We start from the raw sequence: 27,297 nt of genomic DNA on the forward strand, positions 1-27,297 counted from the left end.
AAGTGGAAACATTTAGTTTATTCACAATGTACTCGGCAGCAACTACACGTGTGCTTTCAACTCCAAACCCTGATTGCTGAAGTAGCCCGTGCTACTCCTATTGGTTACTACAGATCATGTGATCTTTCCTTACGAGCATTATTCTTAATCGTACATTACACACTAAATAAAAGCACAATTACTACAGCTAGGAAAACCATGCAGACAAAAGTCACAAGGTAAACAGTGAAAGGGTAGATGCTGAGAGAATGTTTTCCCTGGTGGGTGAGTCCCGAACTAGGGGACACTTTTGGGCAGAGATGAGACAATTTTCCTCTGAGGATTGTACTGCTTTGGAACTTTATAGCTCCAAAGGCAGTGGAGGCGGGGTCATTGAATATTTTTAAGCCAAATGTAGATAGATTCTTGTTAAGCGAAGGAATCAAAGGTTATCAGAGGTAGATGGGAATGTGGAATTTGAAATACAAACCTGGACTCCAGCGGTTCAAGAAGGCAGCTCACCACCACCCTCTCAAGAGCAACGAGGGATGGGTAATAAATGCTGGCCCTACTCCTGCTCCTATTTCTTATGTTCGTATGAGCAGTGGAGGCTGGGTCATTGAATATATTCAGGGCTGAGTTAGACAGATTTTTGATTGACAGTAGAGTCCAGGGTTATTAGGGACAGACAGGAAAGTGGAGTTTAAATCATGGCTGATCTGAATGTGGCCTTAACATCCAGTGGAGCATGGCTGATTGACCAACACCTGCTCCTATCTCTGATAGAAACTAGGAGCAGGAGTAGGCCATTCGGCCCTTCGAGCCTGCTCCGCCATTCATTATGATCATGGCTGATCATCCAACTCAATAGCCTGCTCCCACTTTCTCCCCATACCCTTTGATCCCTTTCACTCCCAAGAGCAATATCTAACTCTTTCTTGAAAACATACAATGTTTTGGTCTCAACTACTTTCTGTGGTAACGAATTCCACAGACTCACCACTCTCTGGGTGAAGAAATTTCTCATCTCAGTCCTAAATGGTCTACCCCGTATCCTCAGACTGTGACCCCTGGTTCTAGACACCCCCACCATTGGGAACATCTTCCTGCATGTACCCTGTCTAGTCCTGTTAGAATTTTATAGGTTTCTATGAGATTGCCCCCCCAACCTCATTCTTCTGAACTCCAGCGAATATAATCCTAATCGGCTCAATCTCTCCTCATACGTCAGTCCCGCCATCCCAGGAATCAATCGGGTAAACCTTTGCTGCACTCACTCTGTAGCAAGTACATCCTTCCTCAGATAAGGAGACCAAAACTGCACACAATATTCCAGGTGTGGTCTCACCAAGGCCCTGTATAATTGCAGCAAGACATCCCTGATCCTGTACTTGAATCCTCTGGCTACGAAGGCCAACATACCATTTGCCACCTTTACCGCTCTCCTACATTAATGCTCTAAAAGTTTTTTTTAACTCATTGTGCGCTGGTCGTACACCCCATCCAGATTCTCGTTCACACATTATCATTCTCATTGCCATAATTCATAGGGCCGCGCAAAGCTGGAAATGAGAGGGTGAAATTTTACAGTCCTCTCCCAGTGGGGACAGGGTGGAATAATGCAACAAGCTGTTCAAAAGTCCATTAACATTCGGAGTGACTGGAAGATCCCGCTGGCAGGAAGGGGCTGTAGATTTCCACCTATGGTCTGTATATCTGAGTTCAATCACTATTAAACTGAGACGTGAAAATGATGTTGACTGCTGTTGAATCACTGTAGTTTACACCATGTTAAATAAATGCTGGAATGACAATTGTGGTGACCTAATCGGTATCGTCACTGCCCCATCGACCAGTCACAGCACAGAATGTTCAGACATCACCACAGTGGTGTAGAAATTACTGAAACCATAGCGATGGAATCTTCTAACATCATCTCAGCTGGAAACGTAACAATCACTGAAACCACGGAGACGGAACCTGAAGCCATTACAGCTGGTAACTGACCGAATGCCCAGGGATGGTCTCGGTAGATATCGTCATCACAACACTTTACCGATTGCAAAAGCGAGAGTGGCTGGTTTTTGAATGGAGTGAGTATCACTGACCTTTGCCGCGAGTTTTGCTGGTTTTTAGAAGCCCGATTATAGCAACTTTCTGACAATATCCCAAATCTGAAAAGAATGACCTTGGGAGTCTTGTGTCCCATTCTGGGCGCTGCACTTGAGGAAGGGATATGAAGGCTGCGCCCATTTGGGTTCAAGCCAGCATCAGGAAGTACAATGGTGGATCTAACCTGGACCCAATGCCCTTCACTGCAGCGTTCAAAACATTTGACACCAAACCGCCTAAAGAAATATTAGGTCAGGTGACCCAAAGCTTGGTCAGAGAGGTAGGTTTTTGGAAGCGTCTTAAGGGAGGGGAGAGGTGATACCAAAGATGGTGAATGTGCACCCATGCATATATCTAAGGCTGAGAGAAACAGATTTTTGCTCTCTCAGCAAGTCGAGTGACTAGGGGAGTTGACAGGAAAGTGGAGTTGAGGCAGAAGGTCAGCCATATCTGAGAGAATGGCGGGGCTGGCTTCAATGGGGCTGTAAGGTTAACTCCTGTTCCTATTTCTTAAGTTTTTAATGTTATGTGATAATACAGCTTCTATTCCTCTCCCTCTTCAGCTATGCACTGGATTAAGTGATCTACATTCAAAGTCACTTAGCTGCACTCTGCGCACTCTACAATCTTTTGATTCTCAGTATTTGGGGCTGAGGGGGAGGGAGAATTACTTAAAATTTCAAACAAGTGAAACTTCTGAATGTCTTCTTTCCAGATTTAGCTTCAGTGAAAAGTAAGTGCTGTGTAATAAATCAGGCAGATTGGAAAGGAGAAAAAAACTTGAGCTATCTGCAGTTGACTATAAATCAGCCCCTCCCTAACTTTGACAAGGAGCCAAGGGCAACCAGTTCAAGGGGAAGAGAGTAGATCAATTATTGTTGGTGTCAAAACCTTCATTCTAATTGGTTCAATTTGTGTAATATCCCGCCTTCATTTTCCTGTCCTATTGGATGAATGGGCTTGACATTGATCCCAGCAACATGATTGGTCAAAAATTATGTCAATCATCTAAAATCTCCATGTCTCCTTCTCCAATCACCGTTTGGGTGTGTCGTGTTCACTTTCTACTTCCAAGTGAAAGAGTAATTTGTACTTCTTTCAGTTTAGTATGCTGTATTCACAGCTCACAATGTGGTTTCCTTTACATAGGGGAGACCAAACATAGACTGGGTGACTGTTTTACCAAACACATCTGTTCAGTCTGCAAGCATGACCCAGGGCTTCCTGTCGTTTGATATTTGAATTCCCCACCTAGTACTCATGCTCCCCTCTCTTGTCGTCTGCCACCTGCTGTGTACCAACGAACCTCAATTTAAGCTCCAGTGACAGCACGCCTCATCTTTTGAATAGGCACATGACAGTCTCCTTGACCCAGTATTTGAGTTCAACGGTTTTAGACTGTAAACTCTGTCCCCCATTTTATCTCCTCTTTCTTTGCCGGTTTTGTTATTACTGTCTGGTTTCTTCCTTGTTTTTGCTTCTGGAGGCAGCTGCCAAGCTTCGTTTAAAATTCTCATCCTTGTTTTCAAATCCCTAAGGGTTTTGCCCCCTCCCTATCTCTGTAATCTCCTCCAACCCCACAACCTTCCAAAATACCTCCGTTCCTCTAAATCTAGCCTCTTATGCGTTTCTGATTTTAATTTCTCTGCCATAGGTGGCTGTGCCTTCAGTTGCCTAGGCCCCACCTGTCCACCTTGCTTTCCTCCATTTTAAGACACTCCTTTAAAATCTATTTCATTGAACTAAAATCTCCTAATGTGGCTCGTTGTCATACTTGGTTTTATAATGCTCCTGTGAAGCATCCTGGGATGTTTCCTTACCTTACCGGCTGGATATAGATATAAGTGGTTGTTGAGCATCAGCCTGGATTGTGTGGAGCTCGGGTCTCTAGTGGGACTTGAACTCAGGACCTTCTCACTCCAGGAGTGCTACCCAGTCAGCCACAACCTTGTCTTGTGCTCCCTGCTTTTGGGGGAATCTCTTCAAAACCATCCCCTCACCAGCCTTTGATTCCTTAGCCTACTCTCTTTATCCCCCTCTTTAGAATCACGGGATGGCTGCAGCACAGAAAGAGTCCATTCTAGCCCCAGGACTCCATGCAAGGGTAAGGTGCTCCGAGGCATCTATCACGAGGCGTTATTAAAAGCAGACTGCAGTTAATTATTGCGCAATTCATTTACACTTTTACCGTTTTATTTTTAACTTTCAGAGCCTAGAGCAATGAGGCAAAGAAGGCAGAGGCGGGAGGTACGGCGGAAACTATCACTGAGGCAAATACCGGCGAAGCTAACGTTCCCGTTGTGGCGGTTACCTCTCAGGGGTTCGCTTATGAAGCCGCTGCTGCCAATGAGGGGGGTGCCTGGTATGAGGCGCTTAGCTAGCAAGCCCCTGCCACCCACCCGCTGCCTGCCGGTGAAGAATTCGCGCCTGAAGGTGGAAAGAAGGCTGCCACATGTGAAAGTAGAGAAGAGGCTGCCAGGAAGGAGCCCACCAACAAAGGTAGCAAGGAAAATGCCAATGAGGTGTTTCTTCAGGAACAGCTCATCATTTCCAAGGAAGAGGTCGAGGGTTAGGAATGTCATCCAGGAGCCGTCTGTCCCAGCAAGGAGATCCCCAGCCAGTATAAATCTTCTTTATGCTTCTTAAAATAGCGTTTACTGCAACAAAGCATACGTGCTACGTTGCCGTGTTAATTCTAATTGTTATTGAATTACAAAGAGGAATAAAAGCTTACAATAAATCAAAGTTGCACAATATCCTGACTGATTTAATTGTCTACATGAGAAGCAGGAGTAAGCCACTCGGCCCATCGCAGCAGCTCCACACAACATCATGGCTGATTTTCTACCTTAGCTCCATCTTCCTGCACCACCACCCTAGCCCTTAGATTCCCTAAGTACGAATTTCTGACATGAATATTCTCAAAGACTGAGCATCCTCAGCTCTCTCGGGGTAGAGAATTCTAAAGATTCACAACCTTTTGAGTGAAAAAATTTCTCCTCATCTCAGCCCTAAATGGCCCATCCCTTATTCCCAAGGGCGCAAAGGGTGAAATTATTCCCTTTATTTATATCTCTTATTCTGAGCCTGTGCCCCATGTTCTAGGTTTGCCAGACAGGAGGAACATCCTCTTAACATGTACTCTGTCAAGCCCCTTCAGGATTCAATGTCATAGCATTAATTTTATCATGTCCGTGATGAACATAAGTGTAGGCTCTATCACAAAATTGTTACGATGCAGAAGGAGGCCATTTGGCTCATCGTGTCTGCACCAGAGACGAGGTGATCCCATTTCCCTGTTGCTTTTAAACTTCAGCATTTAATGTCTCCAGAGACATCAGTATTCCCTTGATAACTTTGAAACCTGAGTCTTCGATTCACCCGTGGAGGTTTGATTTTCCAATTGTCTGACGGGATGCATTCTACCGCTACAGAAACATGCCTCACTCACCCACATACCCTGAGGTCTCAGGTAAAGAGTGGCAAGAACCAAGGCTTTTAGGCCCATCCCACCCCACCATGATGACATAGGCTCTTGCAGAATTTGAACAAACTAAAAATGTACAATTTATCACTGATTTGCTTCCTACTGCTCCTCTGTCTCCAGACATCCGACTGGCTAGGCCATAGGATCGCAGGATTGTCTGGAGCCAAGTAGGAAAAATGTCCCAAAACTGCATTCCCACCTTCCTATTCGTCACTCCGGGGCCCATCAATGAGCCATACTGGCAGTGCAGTCATCCTGGAGTGTTGCAGACCTGCCCAGCTGAGCCATTCTAGCACAGAACATAAACTCTATACAATTCCGCTGTTATCAGATGTGGCATCCTGGAGTGAGTTTCAATCCCAGGCAGCCCCCATGTAAGATGAATGTCTTCCCTGCTGAAGGCTTCTCCCATTGCTTTGACAGACGAATGCTTTTCTCTGAACAACCTGCGCATTGAGTATCTTTAAGTGGGCAGGGGCTCTGCAGAGCTGCCCACGTTCCCTCATCTGAGGCAGCTAATGCCGCAAGTGTAGCAGCTGAGAGGATGTGGGTTCTAATTCAGGAGTTGCTCCTCTCCTAGTTGATCTGCTAAATAAGCTGGACAACCTCACCAGCCCCTTCTACACCATCATCTGGTGTATTGACACTGTCTGTATTCACCCGCACATTCGATTGATGTAGACTTTAATATTTAGCCTATTGTTGGGGTTTAAAACCAGAGTTTTCCTTCTCCCAGATCGTCTGCCATCCAAGGCTGATGAGGCTCATATGCCTGGAGTTAACTGCCTTTGAGGCACCTGACACTCGCCTTCACACCTCTGCCTAGAGTTCCAAATAGTCATCATTACTATTGACCATGTAATTCTTCTCTACTGCCTCTCCTCCCTCGAACGACCCTCCAATTCCATTTCTATCTTGTGAATAATGTTGCAAAGAGGGATATGTTGCCAAAACTTTTCTACCTGCACTTATCAGGACAAACAGAAAAGGGTGCTGATTGCTTCGCTAGTCAACCCTGATTGGCCAAGGTGTTCCACGGAGATCGCAATGGAGAGGGACAGGCTCCACACACCACCCCCCGACCTCCCAAGCTCCCAGATGACTTGAAAAATGTGCAAGGCTTGAAAGTATTCCTTTTGTTTGCAGAGGGCACGTATCCTTGCAAGCCTAAATTAGCCACATTATAATCTTAACTGGTTATCATAGATTGGTTGTTAGTGTAGCTATTGGCACACCCAGGATTGTTCAGGAAGTGCTTCCCAATTGCAGAATCACATCTAACGGCAGACATTTAGTTTTAGGGTTTGCAATTATCAGCTTGTTGAGTATGATCTGTATTTTGCCTACTTTTAACAACCAAGGGGACATGCTGTTTGATTTTTCAGCTGCAGGGACCCGTTCTCTGTAAACAAAAGGAATATGTTCAAGCCTTGCTCCTGTTTTGAAATACCCGGGTGTTTGCGGAGCCTATAGTTCCTCATTGCTTTCTCCATGGCAATGCCTTGGCCAATCAGAGTGAACTTGCCAATCAGCACCCTTTTCTCCTGTGGTATAAATTGTTGTGATAGTTGGAAATTTGGAATTCTTGTGTTTGTCCTGATGAGTGCAAGATGAAAAGCTTCAGCAAAATGCCTGTCTTTTCAGCAATATTCAAATTCTGTACTACCAAGTGCCTTCTATCCCTCTCCCAATGCAGCACTTCATCACAGAATCACTGCAGGATCTCAACCGTGGGAGCATTTACAATCCTGCATCTTGGTCTCTGCCAAGGGGTTAGCATTCACCTGTATGTTACTGACACCCCATTCCATTTCTCTGACACCACCAATGGCTTCCAGAATGTGGTTTCCATTCAACTTTGACAATGACAAGATGTTGGATTTATTTAATTACTTCAGCTATGAAAACTTTCCAAGGAGGAAGGATAATCAGGAATAGATGAAAGAAGGAATGACCACCAATGGCTTCATAGAATTATGTAATGGTTACAGCAGAGAAGCTGGCCTTTTGGCCCATCATGTCCATACTAGCCGTGGCTTGGGGTGTGGGCACTGAAAGCTTAGTCATGGAGGTGTTTTTAATAAGATTTTATAGGTAAGACAAATGCAGAGGAAGATGGGTTTTGGGAGATATGTCCAGGGAGAAGGTTCAAGTGACTGAGGGCCCTGACACCAAGTGACTGCCCTTGACACCAAAGCCACATTTGATTGAGTGTGGCAAGGGGCCCTAGCAAAACTGGAGTCAATGGGAATCGGGGGAAAACTCTCTGCTGGTTGGAGCCATACTTAGCACAAAGGAAGATGGCTGTGGTTGTTGGAGGTCAGTCATCTCAGCTCCAGGACATCACTGCAGGAGTTCTTCAAGGTAGTGTCCTCTTCAGCTGTTTCATCATAACCTTCCTTCCATCATAAGGTCAGAAGTGGTGATGTTCACTGTTGATTGCACAATGTTCAGCACCATTCGCGACTCCTCAGATACTGAAGCAGTCCATGTCCAAATGCAGCAAAACCTGGACAATATCCAGGCTTGGGCTGACAAGTGGCAAGTAACATTCATGCCACATAAGTGTCAGGCAATGACCACCTCCAACAAGACAGAATCCAACCATTGCCCCTTGATGTTCAATGGCATTACCATCACTGAATCCCCCATTATCAACATCATGGGGGTTACCATTGACCAGAAACTGAACTGGACTAGCCATGAAAATACTGTAGCTACAAGAGCAGGTCAAAGGCTAGGAATCGTGCGACAAGTAACTCACCACCTGACTTCCCAAAGCCTGTCAGGCACAAGTCAGGAGTGTGATGGAATACTCCCCACTTGCCTGAGTGAGTGCAGCTCCTGCAACGCTGAAGAAGCTGGAGACTGTCCAGGACGAAGCAGTCCACTTGATTGGCACCACATCCACAAAATTCACTCTCTCCACCATCGACACACAGTAGCAGGAGTCTGTACCATCTACAAGATACACTGCAGGAATTCACCAAGGATCCTTCCATGCCCATGACCACTTCCACCTAGAAGGACAAAGGAACACCACCACCTGGAAGTTCCTCTCCAAGTCACTTACCATCCTGACTTGGAAATATTTCGCCGTTCCTTCAATGTCACTGGGTCAAATCCCGGAACTCCCTTCCTAACAGCACTGTAGGTGTACCTACACCACATGGACTGCAGTGGTTCAAGAAGGCAGCTCATCACCACCTTCTCAAGGGCAACTGGGGATGGGCAATAAATGCTGGCCCAGCCAGTGAAGTCCACATTCCGTGAATTAATTAAAAAACACCAATGGTGGCAAAAGGGTGGGGAAGGGTTGCCTACAAGGGACAAAACGTGTGAAGTTTTTCAGAGAGAGGGGCTTCTAATTGCAGAGTGTGGGATGGGGCCAAGGAGGGATTTGAAAACAAGGACAAGGAGTTTCATATTAATATGCTGGCAATACAGTGAATGTAAATCAATGATTCTGGGGATAGGCAAGGCGCACAGTGGCGTTTTTAGACTGTGGAGGGTGAAGGTCAGCTAGGATGACTTTGGAGAAAGCGAGGTGGCAAAGGCACAGCCAAGTCTTAGAGGAAGAATGACTTCCTCCATCTCAAAACAGACAAAACCCAATCCAGGTAGGATTGCCAGCCCTCCAGGATTGGCCCGGATTCTTCAAGAATCGAAGATCAATCTCCAGGACACTGCTGTGTGCCACCCTGGAGAATAAAAACACTGGGGCATTAAAGAAGATTGTTTTTTATTGTCACTTTCTTTGAATATTTCTCTTTACCAGGTTTAAAAATATTGAAAATGAGGATAAAAAAGGGTCTTTTTGGCTGACAGTCAAGCATCATCCAACTGGGTAATGAGACTTTTTGCTTTTCAAGTGACGTAGGAAGGCAGTGCGCCACAAGAATGGGTGCACTGGCGACTAATGGCTGGAGTGTGGGAGCAAGTGGTGCGAAGAAACCTCCAGGAATGCATTTAATCACAGTGGCAACCCTAAATCCAGCTCTCATCACGTGTTTCTGGCCCTACTTTCATCTATCTTCCTGCTCAGGCTAGGCTAAGGTGATGTAAAAGGCGCCATATAAATCCAAATCAAGCCTCAGTTTAGAAGTGCAATGGTATGTATTGAGGGTGTGAAAGGTGCTATACCAGTGCAAATCTTTTTCAAAATCGATCGTTGGACTCATTTCAACCATAAATGCATCCTTTTTCAAGGGCACAGACAATAAATTCCAAGTCATAATAAAACTAAGGGGTAAAATGTTATAATAATGTTTCCGTCATCTACACGTACACTCCAAACTCACTGCTGTGCTAAGATGTGGCCATTTATCAAACCCCACCTGTCAATTAGACTCACGTCCCGCAATACGATTGGCTATTCCGGCTGTCCATAATGACTGTTGTCCAATAGGAAGGATCCTGGGGGTTGGGCCTCTGCAAGAGGTCTCCGCCTCGTGCGCCCGTCAATCACCCGCAGGCCAGGAGTAAAGGGGCGGTTCCGCCCCTACTCGCCTGCCCCGATCGGAGGAAAGGAGAGGAATAAGCCCCACCCCCACTTCCATCCCGCCCCCTCCTCTCAGACGTCAGACGCTGCTTCCAACCGTCGGCCCCCTCGGTTGCCCTGGTGACGGCGCGAGCCGCATTATTTGAATCTGACAGAGGGAGCCGCAGCTCGTGGAGAGGTAGCGGGTGAGCCGGGGCAGGAGGCAGGTGAGCGGCGGGGCGCAGGCGCGGGGCTAACGGAGTAGGTAAGCAGTGAGGCGCAGGCGCGGGGGCGGCAGGTGAGCTCAGGCTGTGGTGGGGGTGGGGGGCAGAGGGCAGAGGCAGAGGCAGAGGGTGCTCCAGGTGAGCTATGTCCAGGCCTCAAGGGTTTAAAAGGCCCCAGAGTGGTCAGGGGGTTGTCAGATTGCGGCCCAGGTTTTTAGCGATTGTGGCAGAGGTGTGGGAATTAAACATCGGTGAAATGTATATTATACATATATATATCATGTGTATGTGTATATAATATATATTTATATATAAAAGTCCGCATTATAAAAGTTTGCATTTGCAGCAAGTGCATTTTAATGTTCCACTGCAGTGGCATCATAATATAGGTATTCCTGTCTAGTTTTGGTTCCTTCAATCCCAGGTTTTAAAGCTATAGGGTGCAGGTCAGATTCTCTGATTTATTTCAATTCAGCCTTCGCTTCGCCCTCCCTAAACCCTTGGTCTTTGCTCCATTTAAGATGCTCCTTAAAACCCAGCTCTTCGAAGAAACTTTTAGTCGTCTGCCCTAATATCGCCTTTATGTGACTGGGTGTCACTTCTTGTTTGAGAATCGCTTGCGTGAAGTGCCTTGGGATGGAAAAAGGCAGTATATCAATGCAAGTTGTTGTTGAATGCTGCTTGAGTTTGGTAAAGTGGTCATTGTATGGTAAGGGTCTCCATCCAGATGCTAACAGAAATGAAGGGAGAGGCTGTGGTGATGGAATGAGATTGTGTTGTTAGCAGGGGTAGTAAGATAAACTTAGAGATGGAACAACCCCATATGCCCTCTCAGGTGGATGTAAAAGATCCTACTGCCCTGTTTTGAAGAACAGAATTGTTTTGCCCTGTGCCGTTGGTCAATATTTATCCCTGAGTCAACATGGCTAAAAGACAGATGATCTGGATGTTATTACATTGCTGTTTATGTGATCTTGCTGCTGTCTAAATTGCCAGCCATGTTTACGACATTACAACACTGATATGACACATCATTAACTGTAAAGCGCAATGGAATGTGCTGGGCTTGTGAGAGGTCCTAAGGAAGTCAGAAAGTGAAGCACTTGGAGACAAGGCCCTACATTAATGTAGCTTGTCTCTTCCTTTTCCCAACCGTCAGTTTAACTTCTTAAACTTTCAATCTCAGACTGCAACAATAATGACCGGGAGACCTCGAGGAGCTGCCAGACGGAGGGGGCAAATGCCAAGGAGGAGATCACCATTGAGAGTTTCTCCTGCACACTCACCGCCAAGGAGGAGGTCACCAGCCAGGGCACCCACTGAAAGGTCACCAGTGAGAGCGTCTCCTGCAAGATCACCACGAGGGAGGAGGACACTAACGAGTCCCCGGAGGAGATCCCCAATTGACCCAGGGCGTAGACCAAGTAAGACAATTTTAGGGTTTTTTAGTTCTTGCATTATCCCTCCCTCTTTTAACCTCCCACTCCTAATGAACTGAGATGACTGACCACAACATTTCCGAAATAGGATTTGGCCATGAAAACAAAAAATTCTAATATGGAATGATTCCCTAAAATGATCTAACCAGCTTGGCAGTAGGAATGGGAACCTGAGCAGAGATTCAGGAGGAAGAGATGCAAAACTGAAAATCAAAGGTGAAAATTAGTGAGTATGGAAGGCCAAGGGACTAAAAGTTAGAAAATAGACAGTTGATGAGTGGTGTATGTACTTCAGCCTATTGAATAAGGCAGATGAGCTGAGGGCACAGGTAGACACTTGGAAGTATGATATCACAGCTATTACTGAAATGTGGCTTAAAGAAAAGCAGCTATGGCAGCTCAACATTCCTGGTTACAGGATTTGCAGACAAAATAGAGAGAAGGATAAAAATGGAGTAGGCCACGATATTTGTTAAAGAAACAATCAAATCTGTGCTTGACAAATTTATTAGAGTTCATTGAGGATGGAACAAACAGGATGAATATAGGGTAACCAGTGGATGTGGTGTATTTAAATTTTCAAAAGACATTTGATAACGTGTCATTTAATAGGTTGCTACACAATGATGTTGGTGGTGATATATTAGCATGGATAGAGGATTGGCTAACCAACAGGAAACAGGGTTGGGATGAATGGGCCATTTTTAGAATGACAAATAAACTAGGGGAGTGCCACAGGGATCAGTGATGGACTTTAAACTACTTTACAAACCATATTAGTGACTTGGATGAAGGGACCAACTGTATTTTAGTCAAATTTGCTGATGATATGATGATGATGGGTTGGAATGCAAATTGGTTTTTTTATTATTTGTTCACGGGATGTGGGCATCGCTGGCTAGGCCAGCATTTATTGCCCATCCCTAATTGCCCTTGTTCAGAGAGCATTTAAGAATCTACCGCATTATTCTGGACCTGGAGTCACATGTAGGCCAGACCAGGTAAAGACAACAGATTTCCTTCCCTAAAGGACATGAGTGAACCAGATGGGTTTTTATGACAATTGTTTCATGGTCGTCATTACACTTTTAATTCCAGATTTTTATTGAATTCCAGATTCCAGATTTTTATTGAATTCAAATTCCACCATCTGCCGTGGGTCTCTGGATTACCAGTCCAGTGACAATACCACTATGACACCGCCTCCCTGCAAAGGGATATATAGATGGTACTGCTGAAAAAAGAGACATGTCGAAGCTTTTCATCTTGCATTCATCAGGACATTTTGCAAGATTACCAATATAACGGAAAAAGACCAATTTATACTCTGTGAAGAGAGTGCTGATTGGTTGGCAAGTGGACTCTAATTGGTAGAGGTGTTGCTATGGAGAATGCACCAGTGATGGTGACTAACAATTAACTGCCAAGCATTGTTTGAAATTTAAACCAGGCAGCTTGACCCTGATTAGACAAGGCATTGCCCTGAGGAATGAGTCAGCGAATGGCTGTCACTTATTTTGTTTACCTGGAACAGGCGCAATGTGTCTACATGTTCTTTCTGTCTGAAAAGAACAGGGCTCTGTGCATTAACATATGTAGCTTCCAGTACACGCAAATCACCACACTGCAAACCTGACTGACAATCTTAAATTGGTTGTCAGTCTAATTCTAAGCACGCTGAGGATTATTTAGAAAATGTTGTTCAATCATGAAATCACATCTAATGCTGGACACTGTTTGAGTTTTGCAAGCACGGGCTGGTTGGGTACGGTCTGTACCTTGCCTATTGCAAACAGCGGCTGAGAGATGCTGTTTGATACGATCCATCAGTCTTTCACATGTTCACACGTATGGCCTACATATCCAGCATCACACTGGCACTGAAATTCATGTAGCACATTATTTATTTGTGTGATAAGCAAAACATCTCTTTAGTTTGAACGTAGCATCCTGTTAATGGCGAATACCACTCATGTTGCTACTGCTTGGTAGCAGCGTGAAACAGCTAGCTTCACCTGATGCTCAAATCTTTTGAGATATCTTGCCCTTCCAGGGTAATCTGAGGTAGACTGGGCACATTTCGAGGCCAAAAATGATGGCCTTAGGCCGGCTCATGAGTTTGCGTGATATACAGCGTGAAATGATCTGATCAGGATAGTTTTATCATAGAACACTACAGCACAGAAAACAGGCCATTCGGCCCTTCTAGTCTGTGCCGAAATATTATTCCGCAGGATGCCTTTGATACGCCCTATTTCAGCATCAAGCTTACATGGTAAACAAATGGCTAGGGCCCTATTTACAAGTTTATCGATAGGACCATTCTTATAGCGTTTGGAACTGTAAGAATTCCAACGTGTATGTTGACCAGTGAAGGTAGCCTTGTGGTAGAGAACCCCCCCGGCTGATTTCTCAACCAGTACGTTAAGGAAGGGGAGTTCACCTGACTGCTCCATTTCCACCACAATTGTGTGAATCAGTATTCATTGAACCCACGAACTTGGCAACTTGAGCTGTTGAGTTCAGTTTTAATGACATCATGTTTGTCCAAATAGATGGTGTTGCCATGGGAGCCCCTCTAAGCCCAGCTCTCGCAAACATCTTTGTTGAGTTCCTTGCGAAACATGCCTTCGATGGAATGACACTGAACCTCCTACCCCTGGCGTATTCCCGATATATGGATGATATGTTTGCTATATTTAAATCCGCAGCTATATGTAATAATTTCCTTACGTGTGATCCCGCAAGCGTTAAGTGACAGAGGGACCTTGAATGTATGTCTGCAGATCCCTGAAGGTAAGGGGACAGGTGGTTAAGGGGATAAGAAGGCATAAGGGACACTTTCCCTCTGTTACATAAGAGCAAGGAGACTATGTTAGAACACTAGTTAACCAAAGTATGGCGTGTAACATGAAGGGTGTGAGCACACTATGGAAGATGTCCACTCCAGGACTGGAGGAGCATTGTAACTATGAGGAAAGATTGGATAGGCTGGGGTTGTTTTCTTTGGAACAGAGGAGGCTGAGGGGAGATTTAAATGAGGTGAATAAAATAAGAAATCTGGATGAAATGGATAGAAAGGACATATTTCCCTTGGCAGGGTGGGGTGGGGGAGCATGTGGAACATGGATTTAAAGCGATTGGTGGAAAGCATTTCAGGTGTGGTGGATATTTTTTTCTCCAGAGGGTGGTGGGGGGTCTGGAACTCACTGCCTGAAAGGGCGGAAGAGACAGAAACTTCACCATGTTTAACAAACACTTGGGTCTGCACTTGAGGTGCTGTTAGCCCACAGGGCTATGGACCAACAGTGGAAGGTGGGATTAGACTGGACAGCTCCATTTTTTTACTATGGCCAGCACGGATGTGACAGGTCAAACAGACTACCTCTGTCATAAATCTATCATTGTTCCTATCCAGTGTGGTAGACTCTTTTAGGTAAAAGTTGTCTACCTAGGACACACCTGTGATGTTTCGGCTACTCCCACTTTGCAAAGTTTTAAATATTCAACAAATCCTCCAGACACTCTACCCTGCTGGTTTTTCTCAGCACTGGGGACCTGAGGATGCTGTAGCGCACTGGGATTTACAAGCAGCCGCCAGCCTACAGGTACTTTCCGCAATGGTCGATCTCCAATTGACCCTGGGGCACGACTATTTCCAAAAATTCCACTCATGAAGCGCCTGAACATTGCAAACACCACAGTTTCAAAGGAGAAAAAAATTAGAGGTAAGAGCATATGATACAGGAGCAGGGGTAGACCATATGGCCCATCAAGCCTGCTCCACCGTTCAACATGGCTGATCTTCTGCCCATCTTCACCCACCCACCCCCACCCCCGGCCCAGCACCTCAGCTCCCAATATCCCTTGATTCCCTAAGAGACCAAACACCTGTCTAACCCATCCTTAAATACATTCAACGATGGAGCATCCGCAACCCACTGGGATAGAGAATTTCAAAGATTCACACCTCTTTGAGTGAAGAAATTTCTCCTCATCTCAGGATCAGCCCCTTATCCAGAGACTGTGCCCCAGTGCTCCAGATTCCCCAGCCAGGGAAACCAACTTCTCAGTGTCCACTCCCGGTGCTGGTGAGCTGCCTCCTTGAACCAGTGCAGTCCCATGTGGTGCAGGTCCACCTACAGTGCTGTTAGAGAGGGAGTTCCAGGATTTTGATCGAGTAAAATGCAAGATCCTTCCTCCTTTTCTTGCATTTTGCTGCTTTTGTGACGCATCAGTTGTTTCCTCAGCCCCATGTAGGTTTGGCATATTGATCTAATCGACAGAATAATGAGCATTGCTTTCGTTCAGAGGATGTAACCATGAGAAGTGCGATGCTGTCAATTTTATCAGCATATCTTTGAATAACCAACATCGCAAGGCCACATAGAGGTGCTGGCACCTTAATCAATGAGGCCAAAGTCCTGGAATCCTTCCTCAGAAACTTGATCGACCGAGTGCTTCGTCAACTAAACTTCTCCCAAGACCGGGCTGCTGTGCACACTTGGGCAACTAATACTGGGAAGTGTGCTGCCCCGAGGTTGAAGCGTTCCTGTGTAGGGTGATCTGAAGCTTGGGCTTTGATCCTTGGTAGCGGTTTAGTGAAGAATGTGTCTTGCCTGCAGGAGATCAGCCACCTACCGGACGGAGAAGGTTCCGCCCGGGTACCAGGGCCTTGATGGAGATCCGCAAGTATCAGAAATCCACGGATTTGCTTATCCGCAAGCTACCATTCGGCAGACTGGTGAGTCACAATAAAAGCTGGTGCTAAAAGACTAGAGTTAAAAGTTTATTTCAGCCTCGTGTGATACGCTGCAACATGTTTTGAGTAAGTTCACACAGATAGGAACCAACTTTGGGGTATCAGGGGCAGGAGATTAGCATTTTCTTCATTGATGATGTAAGGGGGGGGCATTCGTCAGATTAGTGAATTGTGCAGCTGGATGTTCGATTCACTTTTATGCGGAGAAAAGTGACTGGAATATGGACGGAATGGTAAAACTTCAAAAGAAGTCGAGGAGCGGAGAGACTTGGAGGGGTTTCAGATACACAAGCCTCTTAGAAGTAGCAGGGCTTTAGGAGAAGTATTCCTCAAATCCAAAATTTTATAACTAAGGGCAAGAGACTTGAGCAGAAATGTAACCTGAGCCAGATGGAACACGATGTCTAGTTTTGGAGTGTCCCACCATCAAGTACAGATTGTAGAGAGGGAAGAGAGGAGATTATAGGGATGATACTACCAGGGATGAGAAGCTTTAGATACAAGGAGAATGTGGTTGGGTAGAGGAGATAAAATTGTGAGTAAATTGATAACGTGGGAACAGAGGACTTAGGAGCAGGGTTAGACAGTTCAAGCCTGCTCTGTCAGTAGATAAGATCATGACTGACCTGGTTGTGGTCTCAACTCCACATTCCTGCCTGCGCCCCCACCCTCGCCGCCCCATAACCCTCACCTCCCTCATGAATCAAACACCTGTTTAACTCAGCCTTGAATAAATTCAATGACCCAGCCTCCGCTGCTTTCTGGCGAAGAGAATTCCACAGATTAACGACCTACTGAGAGAAAAAAAAAATTCTCCTCGTCTCCATCTTAAAAAGGAGACCTCTCATTTTTAAACTGCCTGTCCTCGTTCTGGACTCTCCCACGAGTTCTTCCCGGTATCCACCCGATCAAGTTCCCTCAGGATCTTATATGTTTCAATAAAATCACCTTGCATTCTTTTAAACTACAATGGATAAACACCTAGATAAAAGCAAAATGCTGCGGATGCGGGAAATCTGAAACAAAAACAGAAAATGCTGGAAAAATTCAGCAGGTCTCATAGCACCTGTGGGGAGAAAAGAAAGTTAATGTTTCGAGTCTGTATGACTTTCCTTCAGAGCCCTGTTTTCTCTTCACAGATGCTGTTAGACCTGCTGAGTTTTTTTCAGCATTTTCTGTTGTTGGATAAACACCTAACCTGTTTTAATCTTTCTTCATAAGACAATCCCTTCATCCCAGGAATGAGTTCTGAACTGCTTCTAATGCAATTGTATCGTTTTTCAAATAAGGAGACCAAACCTGTACACAGCAATCCAGATGTGGTCTCACTAAGGCTCTGTATAGCTGCAGTAAAACTTCCCTACTTTTATATTCCATTCCCCTTGCAATAAATATTCCATTTGCCTTCCTAATCTCTTGCTGTGTCTGCATACCATTAGATCAGATCTAAGCTCTGCCCCATCGAGTTGTCAATGGTGGTGGACAATTAAACAACTCACTGGAGGAGGAGGCTCCCCAAATATCCCCATCCTGAATGATGTGGGAGCTCAGCACATCAGTGCAAAAGATAAGGCTGAAGCATTTGCGACAATCTTCAGCCGGAAGTGCTGAGTGGATGATCCATCTTGGCCTCCTCCGGAGGACCCCAGCATCACAGATGCCAGTCTTCAGCCAATTCGATTCACTCCACATGATAGTAAGAAACGGCTGAAGGCACTAGATAGTGCAAAGACAATGGGCCCTGACAATATTCTGGCAATAGTTCTGAAGACTTGTGCTTCAGAACTTGCTGCACCCCTAGCCAAGCTGTTCCAGTACAGCTACAACACTGGCATCTACCCACCTATGTGGAAAATTTCCTAGGTCTGTGTTGTACAAAAAAGCAGGACAAATCCAACCGCTGCCCCATCAGTCTACTCTCCATCATCAGTAAAATAATAGAAGGGGTCATCAACAGTGCTATCAAGAAGCACTTACTTATCAATAACCTGCTCATTGATGCCCAGTTTGGGTTTTGCCAGGGTCACTCAGCTCCTGACCCCATTACATCTCAGCTCTAGGACATCACTGCAGGAGTTCCTCAGGGTAGACTTCTTGGCACAACCATCTTCAGCTGCTTTATAAAAGACCTTCCTTCCATCATAAGGTCAGAAGTGGGGATGTTCGCTGATGATTGCACAATGTCCAGCACCATTCGCGACTCCTCAGATACTGAAGCACTCCATGTCCAAATGCAGCAAGACCTGGACGATATCCAGGCTTGGACTGACAAGTGGCAAGAAACATTCATGCCACACAAGTGTCAGGTAATAACCATTTCCAGTAAGAGAGAATCTAACCATCGCCCCTTGACATTCAATGGCATTGCCATCACTGAATCCCCCACTATCAACATCCTGGGGGTTACTATTGACCAGAAGCTGAACTGGACTAGCCATATAAATACTGTTGCTACAAGAGGTCAGAGGTTAGGAATCCTGCTTCCTCACTCCCCAAATCCCGTCCACCATCTACAAGGCACAAATCAGGAGTGTGATGGAATACTCGCCACTTGCCTGGATGCTGCTCCCACAACACTCAAGAAGCTTGACATTGCCCAGGACAAAGGAACTTGCTTGATGGGCACTGCATCCACAAATATTCACTCCCTCCACCACAGATGCACAGTAGTAGCAGTGTGCACCATCTACAAGATGCACTGCAGGATTTCACTAAGGACCCTTGGACAGCACCTTCAAACCCATGACCACTACCATCCAGAAGGATAAGGGCAGCAGATAGATGGGAACACCATCTGGAAATTCCCCTCCAAGTCACTCACCATCCTTACTTGGAAATATATCGCCCTTCCTTCACTGTCACTGGGTCAAAATCCTGGAACTCTCTTTCTAACAACACTGTGAGTGCACCTACACCACATGGACTGCAGTGGTTCAAGAAGGCAGCTCAGCACCACCTTCTCAAGGGCAACTAGGATGGGCAATAGATGCTGGCCCAGCCAACAAAGCCCACATTTATGAATGTATAATAAAAAAAATAAACTTTTGTGATTCATGTACCAGGACACTCAGATCCCTCCATACCGCTGTGTTATGCAGTCTTTCTCCATTTAAAAACCAAACTGCTTTTCTATTCTTCCTGCCAAAGTGGACAAGTTCACATTTTTCCACATTATACTCAATCTGCCAACTTTTTTGCCTACTCCCTTAACCTATCTAAATCCCTTTGTAGCTCTTTACCTCCTCTTGACAACGTACTTTCCTATCTTTCTTGGCATCATCAGCAAACTTAGCTATCTTACACTCGGTCCCTTCATCCAAGTCTTTGATATTGATTGTAAATAGTTGAGGCCCCACTGATCCCTGTGGCAGTCCACTAGTTACAGCTTGCAATTCTGAAAAAGACCCATTTATCTCTACTCCCTGCTTCCTGTTAGCTAACCAATCCTTTATCCATGCTAATATGTTACCCCCTACACCATGATCTCTTATCTTGTGTACCTTTGATGTGGCACCTTATCAAAACCTTTTGGAAATCTAAGTACATCACATCTACAGGTTCCCCTTTATTCACATTGCTTATTATTTCCTCAAAGAACTCTAATAAATTAATCAACTACAATTTCCCTTTTACTTAGCCATGTGGACTCTGCCTGAGCACATTATGATTTTCTAGGTATCCTGCTATAATCTCGTTAACGATGGATTCTGTCAATTTCCATATGTTGGGTGTTAGGCTAACTGGCCTGTAGTTCCCTTTTTCCTGCCTCCCTCCTTTCTTGAATAAAGTTGCTGCTACATTTGCTATTTTTCAATCTGCTGGGACCCTTCCAGGATCCAAGAAATTTTGGATAATTATAACCAATGCGTCCACTATCTCTGCAGCCACTTCTTTTAAGACCTTAGGATGCAGGCCATCAGGTTCTGGGAACTTGTCAGCCTTTAGAATCTAATCATTTTCCCAGTGTCTTTTCCCCGGTGATAGTGACTCCCTCCCTTTCACCTCTTGATTTTTCAAATATCTTTGGAAAGTTATCTTTGATAAGATAATTGGGGAGAATCTATTTCCGGCACTGGCCCACAAGTCGATAATTGGACAGCAGAAACTTAAAATCATCAGTAAAGGAACGAAGGAAGAGGCTCCGAGTGACTTTTTGGAATGTCTGACAGAAGCATCAGGGGAAGCTGAACCTATACAGCTTTTCAAATCCTCCAATGTCCTATCGCCATGCTGCAAAGCCCAACCATTCTGTAAACTCAGGAATCAAAAGATGGTGATAGAGGCCCTACCACAGTCGAATAGTTGGAGGCTGAGTGAAGGGAATTTTCATCGACGCCTCTTGGCTGGTTGATGATTGCTCATTTTCACTTTTCTTGCCCTCGCTGTATTTTTTTCACAGTGCGATAGTGGCACAGAAGGATCCCATTTGGCTCATCATGCCTCTGCTGGCTCTTTGATGGAGCTGTGCAATTAAACCCCTTGCCTCATTCTCCTGTAATTCTTTGTCCTTTTGAGCACTTTTCGCGCGCACGCACCCCTCCCCCCCCCCCCCACCCCACCCCACCCCAACCAAAGTATTTTCTGTAGGCATGGATACTTCTTGATGACACCAACAGGCCATCAGTTTGAGAAAGGGTTATGGGGATCAGAGGGGGTACTCAGCGCTCTGAACTAATGGCCTTTCTCAACTCTTTCTTTCCAGGTTCGTGAAGTGGCCTCTCGTTTCACCAGGGGCATTGAGTTCAGATGGCAAGTCAATGCTTTGTTGGCATTGCAGGAGGTAGTGGCTGACATTTCTCTTGATATATAGTCTAACTGTCTACTGAAATAGCTCTTAATTCCTTATTAAGACCTTTTTTTTTGTCTTTGTAATTATCAAAAAACCAAAGAAGGCTAAGGAGTGATTTGAAATATTCGCTTGCCAGTACAGAGCTTGAATATTGCTGAAAAGAAGGACATGTTGCCTAAGTTTTTCCTCTTGCAGTCAGCAGGGTAAATGCAAGAATACCAAATTTCAAACAATCACAACAATTTGTACTACAGGAGAATTTATGCTACAGGTTGGCAAGTAGATTCTGACCGAAGTGTTGCCATGGAGAAAGCAACAGTGAACTCTCGGCTCCCCAAGCTCAGTTATACATGTTCAAAGCGACATACATTCATACACAGGACCCATTCTCTGCAATCAAAAAGAATATGTTCAAGCCTTGTTCATGTTTTGAAATACCCAGAAGCTTGGGGATCCTATAGTTTCCCGTTGCTTTCTCCATGGCAATGCCTCGGCCAATCAGAATCAACTTGCCCAACCAATCAGCATCCTTTTCTCCAGTAGTATAAATTTTATGATTGTTTGAAATTTTGCATTCTTGTGTTTGTCCTGATGAATACAAGACAAAGGGCTTTGGTGTCATGTCTTTTTTTTCAGCAACGTTGAAAAGGAAGGCTTGTAGTAATGTTGGAAATCACAAGTCATAAATGACATGAGCAGGACTGAGCAATCTCGCGAGGGATGGGAGTGAGAGCCTTAAAAAATCAGAATCGCTGTGCAAGATGCAGAGTTGATCAGCTGCAAGTCAGCGAGTGAGAATGAGAGGGATGAAGGGATATGGGGATAGTGCAGGTGGAGTTGAGGTAGAAGATCCTCCTCCATCTTACAGACTGGCGGAGCAGGCTTGAAGGGCTGAATGGCCAGCCCCGGCTCCTGTTTTATAAGTTCTTAAGCATAGCAAGAGGGGAGGACGCCAAACAAGATAGTGGCACTCCATCCTGTGCTGACATCTCTCATCGAGGATGACCCCACACCAGAGATCCTGCCAGTTTTGCCTAGCAACAGTGAAGCCCAATGATCAAACCCACGATGTGGAGCATTGAGGGAGACAACAGTGTTAGAGAATCATAGAAATGCACAGCATTGGAGGAGGCCAATCAGCCCCTTGAGCATATACTGGCTCTTTTGAAAGACCGGTCATGCTTAGTCCCACAGCCCTCACTTTGTGTCCTGTCACCCTGTAGGTTCCTCAGTGAATCCTTAATTCATGAAATCCACCGGCAATTTGGGTGTCAGGGCTGCAATACCATCAGTGCCCAGTAAGTGGCACTGCTGGACCTCTGATTCACTGCTGGATGTGAATGGTTTCCTCCTCTTTCTCTTTGTGTTACTAAGCTCCAGCGACAAGTCTAACCCAGAGTGGGGTAATCCACCCTGAGAGATCAGCAATCCCAGATCCCTATAGAATCGATAAACAGACCACTGGTTTGGGAGGGAGGCTGTTTGCCTGGGTGAGGTAGTTGGAGGGAAGGGGTCATGTAATGATTAAACCTCCGATCCGAGTTGGCAACCCCAAACCCATGCCATTGTAATCCTGAGTGATGGGATCAACATGAAAATGCTCTAAAAGCTGTTGAATTTTGTAATAAGTGCACACTAACTACTGTGCAGAAGAGCCAGGACAGTTCTCCCTCGGTGTTCTGAGCCAATATTTATCCCTCTAACAAGTTACTGTTTGAAAAAAAATGACACATTATCTAGTTGTTGCCACATTGCTATTTTGGGGATCTTGCTGTGTGCAAATTGGCTGCTGCATTTCCTACACGACAGTAGTGCCTGTACTCCAAAAGTACTTCCATTGACTGTAAAGTGCTTTGGATGTCCCGAGGTTACTAAAGGCACTATATAAATGTAAAATCTTTTCTTTCCTTTTTTCCCTTCATTGCTCTTCTCCACTACAACACCGCATCCTAATGCCACGGATTTGTCCTTCCTCTTGTTTTCTCCAGGCTTCTGAGGCATTTCTGGTGCTGCTCCTGGAGGATGCCTACCTCTGCACCCTTCACGCCAAGAGAGTTACTCTGTTCCCAAAGGACGTGCAGCTGGCCCGCAAGATAAGGGGCATCCAAGAAGGTCTGGGCTAAGGGAAGGAAAGCAAGTTTTCCATTCAGTTTTGATCTGCTCCCCCTCGCCTGTCCATTGGTGCTGTCTAATTGCCAAACAAACAAAAAAAGACCAAGTTAAAACTGTATAGTGGAGACTGAGGGCGACGGGAGCTGTGGTCTGGAACTGCCGCCTGCTTAGGGCCCCTGCCAAACGTCTCTTAACACAGAGCCCGTTGCATTATTGTAACGTAGCTATTTTAGCTCTGCGCTTAAGTAGACGCCTGGCCGTTCTATGACTTGTAAATTTTAAGCTTTTTGTACTTTTCAATCTGTAATATCGCTTTTGCAATTCAAATAGTACTGAGCAGCTGATTTGTCATTTGGTGTTTCAACTACTCTCCACAATCTGTAATACAGATCCCCCACTCTGATTCCTTGGTCCCCATGTGCACCCCCTGCTGACACAGGCTTCAGCTGTGCTGCTGGGGTGGAGCTGTCAGTTGTTGATCTACAAATGTTAGGGTGCTGCTTGCTGGGTGAGTGCTTGCCCTAGCGCTCGGTGTCACCAGCATTTGCAGGTTTAACCAGCAGGTAACATAGTGTGTTGATCTTGCCGCTGCCTGAGCTCCATCTGGACAGAAGGGAGTGCAGGCGAGGAATCATTAAATTAACTCTTGAGTATTGGTGCCACTTCCAGTTCAGCCTTGTGGCTGCCTCTGATCTCGATATAAATCAGGAAGCCTAGCTTATTGTTCTGGAGCTCTGCTCAGCCCAATGATGATGTATAAAAATCTTTTTAACTGTAAAGAAGTTGGGGTGGGAAGGGTAGGGGTTGGGGGGGGGGTGGGGTGATGTTTACCAGACCATTTTACCCCCACCGCGCTTCTGAGCTGAGGTAATTCTACCCCACCCCCACCTCTGTCACCATCCACGTTGAACTTTCCTCAGCGACTAGAGGAGGGGGTGATGGTTACCTGGTTATAGGATGGGGGATTGGCATCCGAGATTAGGATCAACATGAGATGAACACTGACTGCTCTGTCACTAGATCAGGATGTGTACAGCCAGCATGGAGGGGGCTGGACCGTTGAGCAGTGCTGCGCTCCACCATCTCCTACATGCTTTGTACCAGCCGCTGTTGCCTGGGGCTTTGTATATAAAACAGATTTCTATATATTTTTAAAAAGTTTTTATGATGACAGAGAAAGCTGTCCCTAGCAGCTGCTGTTGGTGAGTTCAGTGCAGCATTGGCTTGGTCCCTTGGATTGGGAGCAAATATTCAGGGAAATCCCAGAGGTAAAGCCCATCCGAGTTATTAACTTCAGCCACCATTCCCCCGCCTTTGCACTCTCTCTCCCTCCCTGCACCAAGCGTTGGGTTTTAAATGATGTCACTTGAATGGCGAGCACTGGTGATTGGATTGGATAGGGTGGAGTGGAGTGGGCCGGGAGCCACTGATTTCCTGAGTGCTCCTTGGTCCACCTACTCCCTAAATGGAGGACTGGAAAATCTTTGTAATGTCTTTCTCCACCCATTACTCCAACAATTGCAGTTTCATTGCTCAGTTTTAAAAAACCGCTTTGGTTTTGGGTGGGGGAGGTTGGGTGATGGGTGGGTGGTGAGTGGGGAAAACGACAACTCCTCTCTTGTGCTGAACTGAGACAGCAACCCTTGGTGCTGCCCTTGGTACTTGTATCCCTGGGAGATGGACGAGGGAATGAATTGCATCCTTCCCTGCCTCACTCTGATCACTGTTTACCGGCCCAAGCTGGAGCACAGGATTGAACTCAGCCAGAGAAGGATCGGCGAGGCTCCCATCTTGCCTGGCCCTCGTGAGGCTCTATCCTGCTCTGGCACCCGTGGGACTGCACCCTTGTCTGGCGCCTGCGAGGCTGTACCCTTGCTTGGCACCCATGGGACTGCACCCATTATGAAATAAAGTGTTTGCATTAAAACCATAACACATGGAGTTTCAGTGAAAAATTAATTCTTTTGTAGCTTTTTGCTTTGAAAGAGTGTAGCCAACAGGGAAATTACCCTTCTTCCCACTTTTGCATTAATATACCCGATCAGATAGGTTTTCTCCTAAATATTGCTAAAATAAAAATGAATCCCAAATTAAGTGTTTTTGAATTTTAGTTTAACCTGCCTCTCCTGTCTTTTACATTTTTCCAATTAGTGGTTTTAGTTGATTATTTAATCCTTTTTAAGGCATAGACAGATTTTTAAAAATAATTTGAAAAAAGCCTCCATTGCACCCTTCCCTTCCCCAGCGCCTTGTTTAAAATCTTCCTCCGATAGGCAGAAAAACTGTCTTGCAGGCTTGTCCATTGTTTTCAGTCAGCCAGAAGCTGAAGCGTTGGCCCACTCGCATTGTCCGGGCATTTCTTTTTTGATTGGCTTGGCGGATTTCGTGGCTGGCAAATGACCCAGCGAGATCGCTTATCAGCCAGTCAGGTAGAATCACCAACAGCTGAGGAGGGAGGGGAAGGGAGAGGACCGGGGATGGTGGACGGGGGCATATTTAAATTGCATATTCCCCCTCACCCCCGCCTTGTCTGTGGGGTTTAGGTGATGCGGCTCGTTCAGCTTTTCCGGATCGGGCGACCCGTGGATAATTAGCTGTTCGATTTTTAAAAATATATATATATGTGTGGTTTTAAGCAAAATAATTATTCAAGATATCCCTACTCTGCAGTCAATACCTTGTCAAATGGGAGATCATAAGCACAGGCAGCAGCATTTGCTTGGCTTACCATTCAGATATATTTCCATTTTTCAATTATACATGCAATCTTATAATTACATGAAATTTTAAACGATTAAAGGACTTTTGATGTGAGGAGCCTTGCTGTGGCCTGGTCTAAGCTGGGAGGGTCAGTGGAGAGGGGGTTTGTCCCCTCCTACAGGTAAATCATTTAGAAATAACACCATTATCCTTACAACGCACCTCATCAAACTAACCTTCAGCCAGTATCCAACCCCAGAACAACTTTCCAGGGAGCTGCCAACAAGCTGAGGGGTAATTGATAATTGCCAAATTACAAATACTTACATTGTTTTTTAATTGTTGCTGTGTACGCAGTCCTACTTTTTATTGATTTTAGTTTTACTGGTTGTGATTCTAATCGCCTTTCCCTGACCCTGTTCCCTGTTTGACGGGCAACCTGCTCCCTGCTCTCTGACAGTGGACCGAGGGACATCCCTGAGCTGATTTGCAAATCCATCCATTTTACCCCATACAAGCAAAACGTTGCCTTCCCTCAGAATCACGCCCCCCCCCCCCCCCCCCCCCCCCCCCCCCCCCTTTGCCCCCTTTAACCCCGCCTTCACAGACCAAACCTTTCCTGAAGTTGTGGAGAGATCACTGATTCGAACCCAGGACAGGAGGAAGCTTTTCAGCCTGTTGTGCCTGTGTCAACTCACTGAAAGATCTATCCAATTAGTCCCATTACACCCACTCCTCGTCCCAACGCTCTTTTCCTCATAACCCTGAAAATGTCTCCTGTTCACATTTATATCGAATTCCCTCTTCCGATAACTTGATCCTGATCAGATCCTGATATACTCCTACAACATTACACCTGCGGATAGCAATTAATGCAACTACCTCGTACACAAGTGGTTTATTTTAATTATGGATTTCTCTCTCATCCCCTCTCTCTCACTTTTGCCTCCTCTCTCTCTCGCCCCCTCCTTTCTCTCTTGCGCTCTCTCCTCTCTCTCTCTCGCCCCTTCCTCTCTCTCGCCCCATCCTCTCTATCTCTCTTTTGCCTCCTCTCTCTCTCTCGCCCCCTCCTCTGTCTTTTCTCTCGCCCCCTCCTCTTTCTTTTCTCTCTTGCCCGCTCCTCTCTCTTCTCTCTCCCTCTCTCGCCCCCTCTCCCTCTCTCTCTCTCTCTCTCTCTCTCTCTCTCGCTCTCTCGCCCCCTTCTCTCTCTCTC

At 45.7% G+C, this 27,297-nt stretch overlaps 1 protein-coding gene and 1 long non-coding RNA gene across 3 annotated transcripts; both read left to right on the plus strand.

Annotated features, from left to right (window-relative positions):
• The first annotated feature begins 3,182 nt into the window (after positions 1–3,182).
• Positions 3,183–4,834, plus strand: LOC121291882. The gene is made up of 2 exons (XR_005946102.1): positions 3,183–4,195; positions 4,301–4,834. It is a non-coding gene; the product is annotated as an uncharacterized LOC121291882 (long non-coding RNA).
• A 5,354-nt stretch (positions 4,835–10,188) lies between these two features.
• Positions 10,189–24,122, plus strand: LOC121291824 (histone H3-like centromeric protein A). Of its 2 annotated transcripts, none has more exons than XM_041213420.1 (5): positions 10,189–10,285; positions 11,469–11,706; positions 16,347–16,465; positions 21,186–21,263; positions 23,261–24,122. In XM_041213420.1, the coding sequence occupies exons 2-5, from the start codon at positions 11,481–11,483 to the stop codon at positions 23,393–23,395; spliced, it is 558 nt and encodes a 185-aa protein (XP_041069354.1). In that variant the 5' UTR covers positions 10,189–10,285; positions 11,469–11,480; the 3' UTR covers positions 23,396–24,122. The 2 variants fall into 2 exon arrangements, with proteins under 2 accessions (XP_041069354.1, XP_041069355.1); XM_041213421.1 differs by having other exon boundaries at positions 10,247–10,323.
• Positions 24,123–27,297: the final 3,175 nt, after the last annotated feature.

Source organism: Carcharodon carcharias, chromosome 19, assembly GCF_017639515.1.
Source record: "Carcharodon carcharias isolate sCarCar2 chromosome 19, sCarCar2.pri, whole genome shotgun sequence".
NCBI classification, from domain to species: domain Eukaryota; kingdom Metazoa; phylum Chordata; class Chondrichthyes; order Lamniformes; family Lamnidae; genus Carcharodon; species Carcharodon carcharias.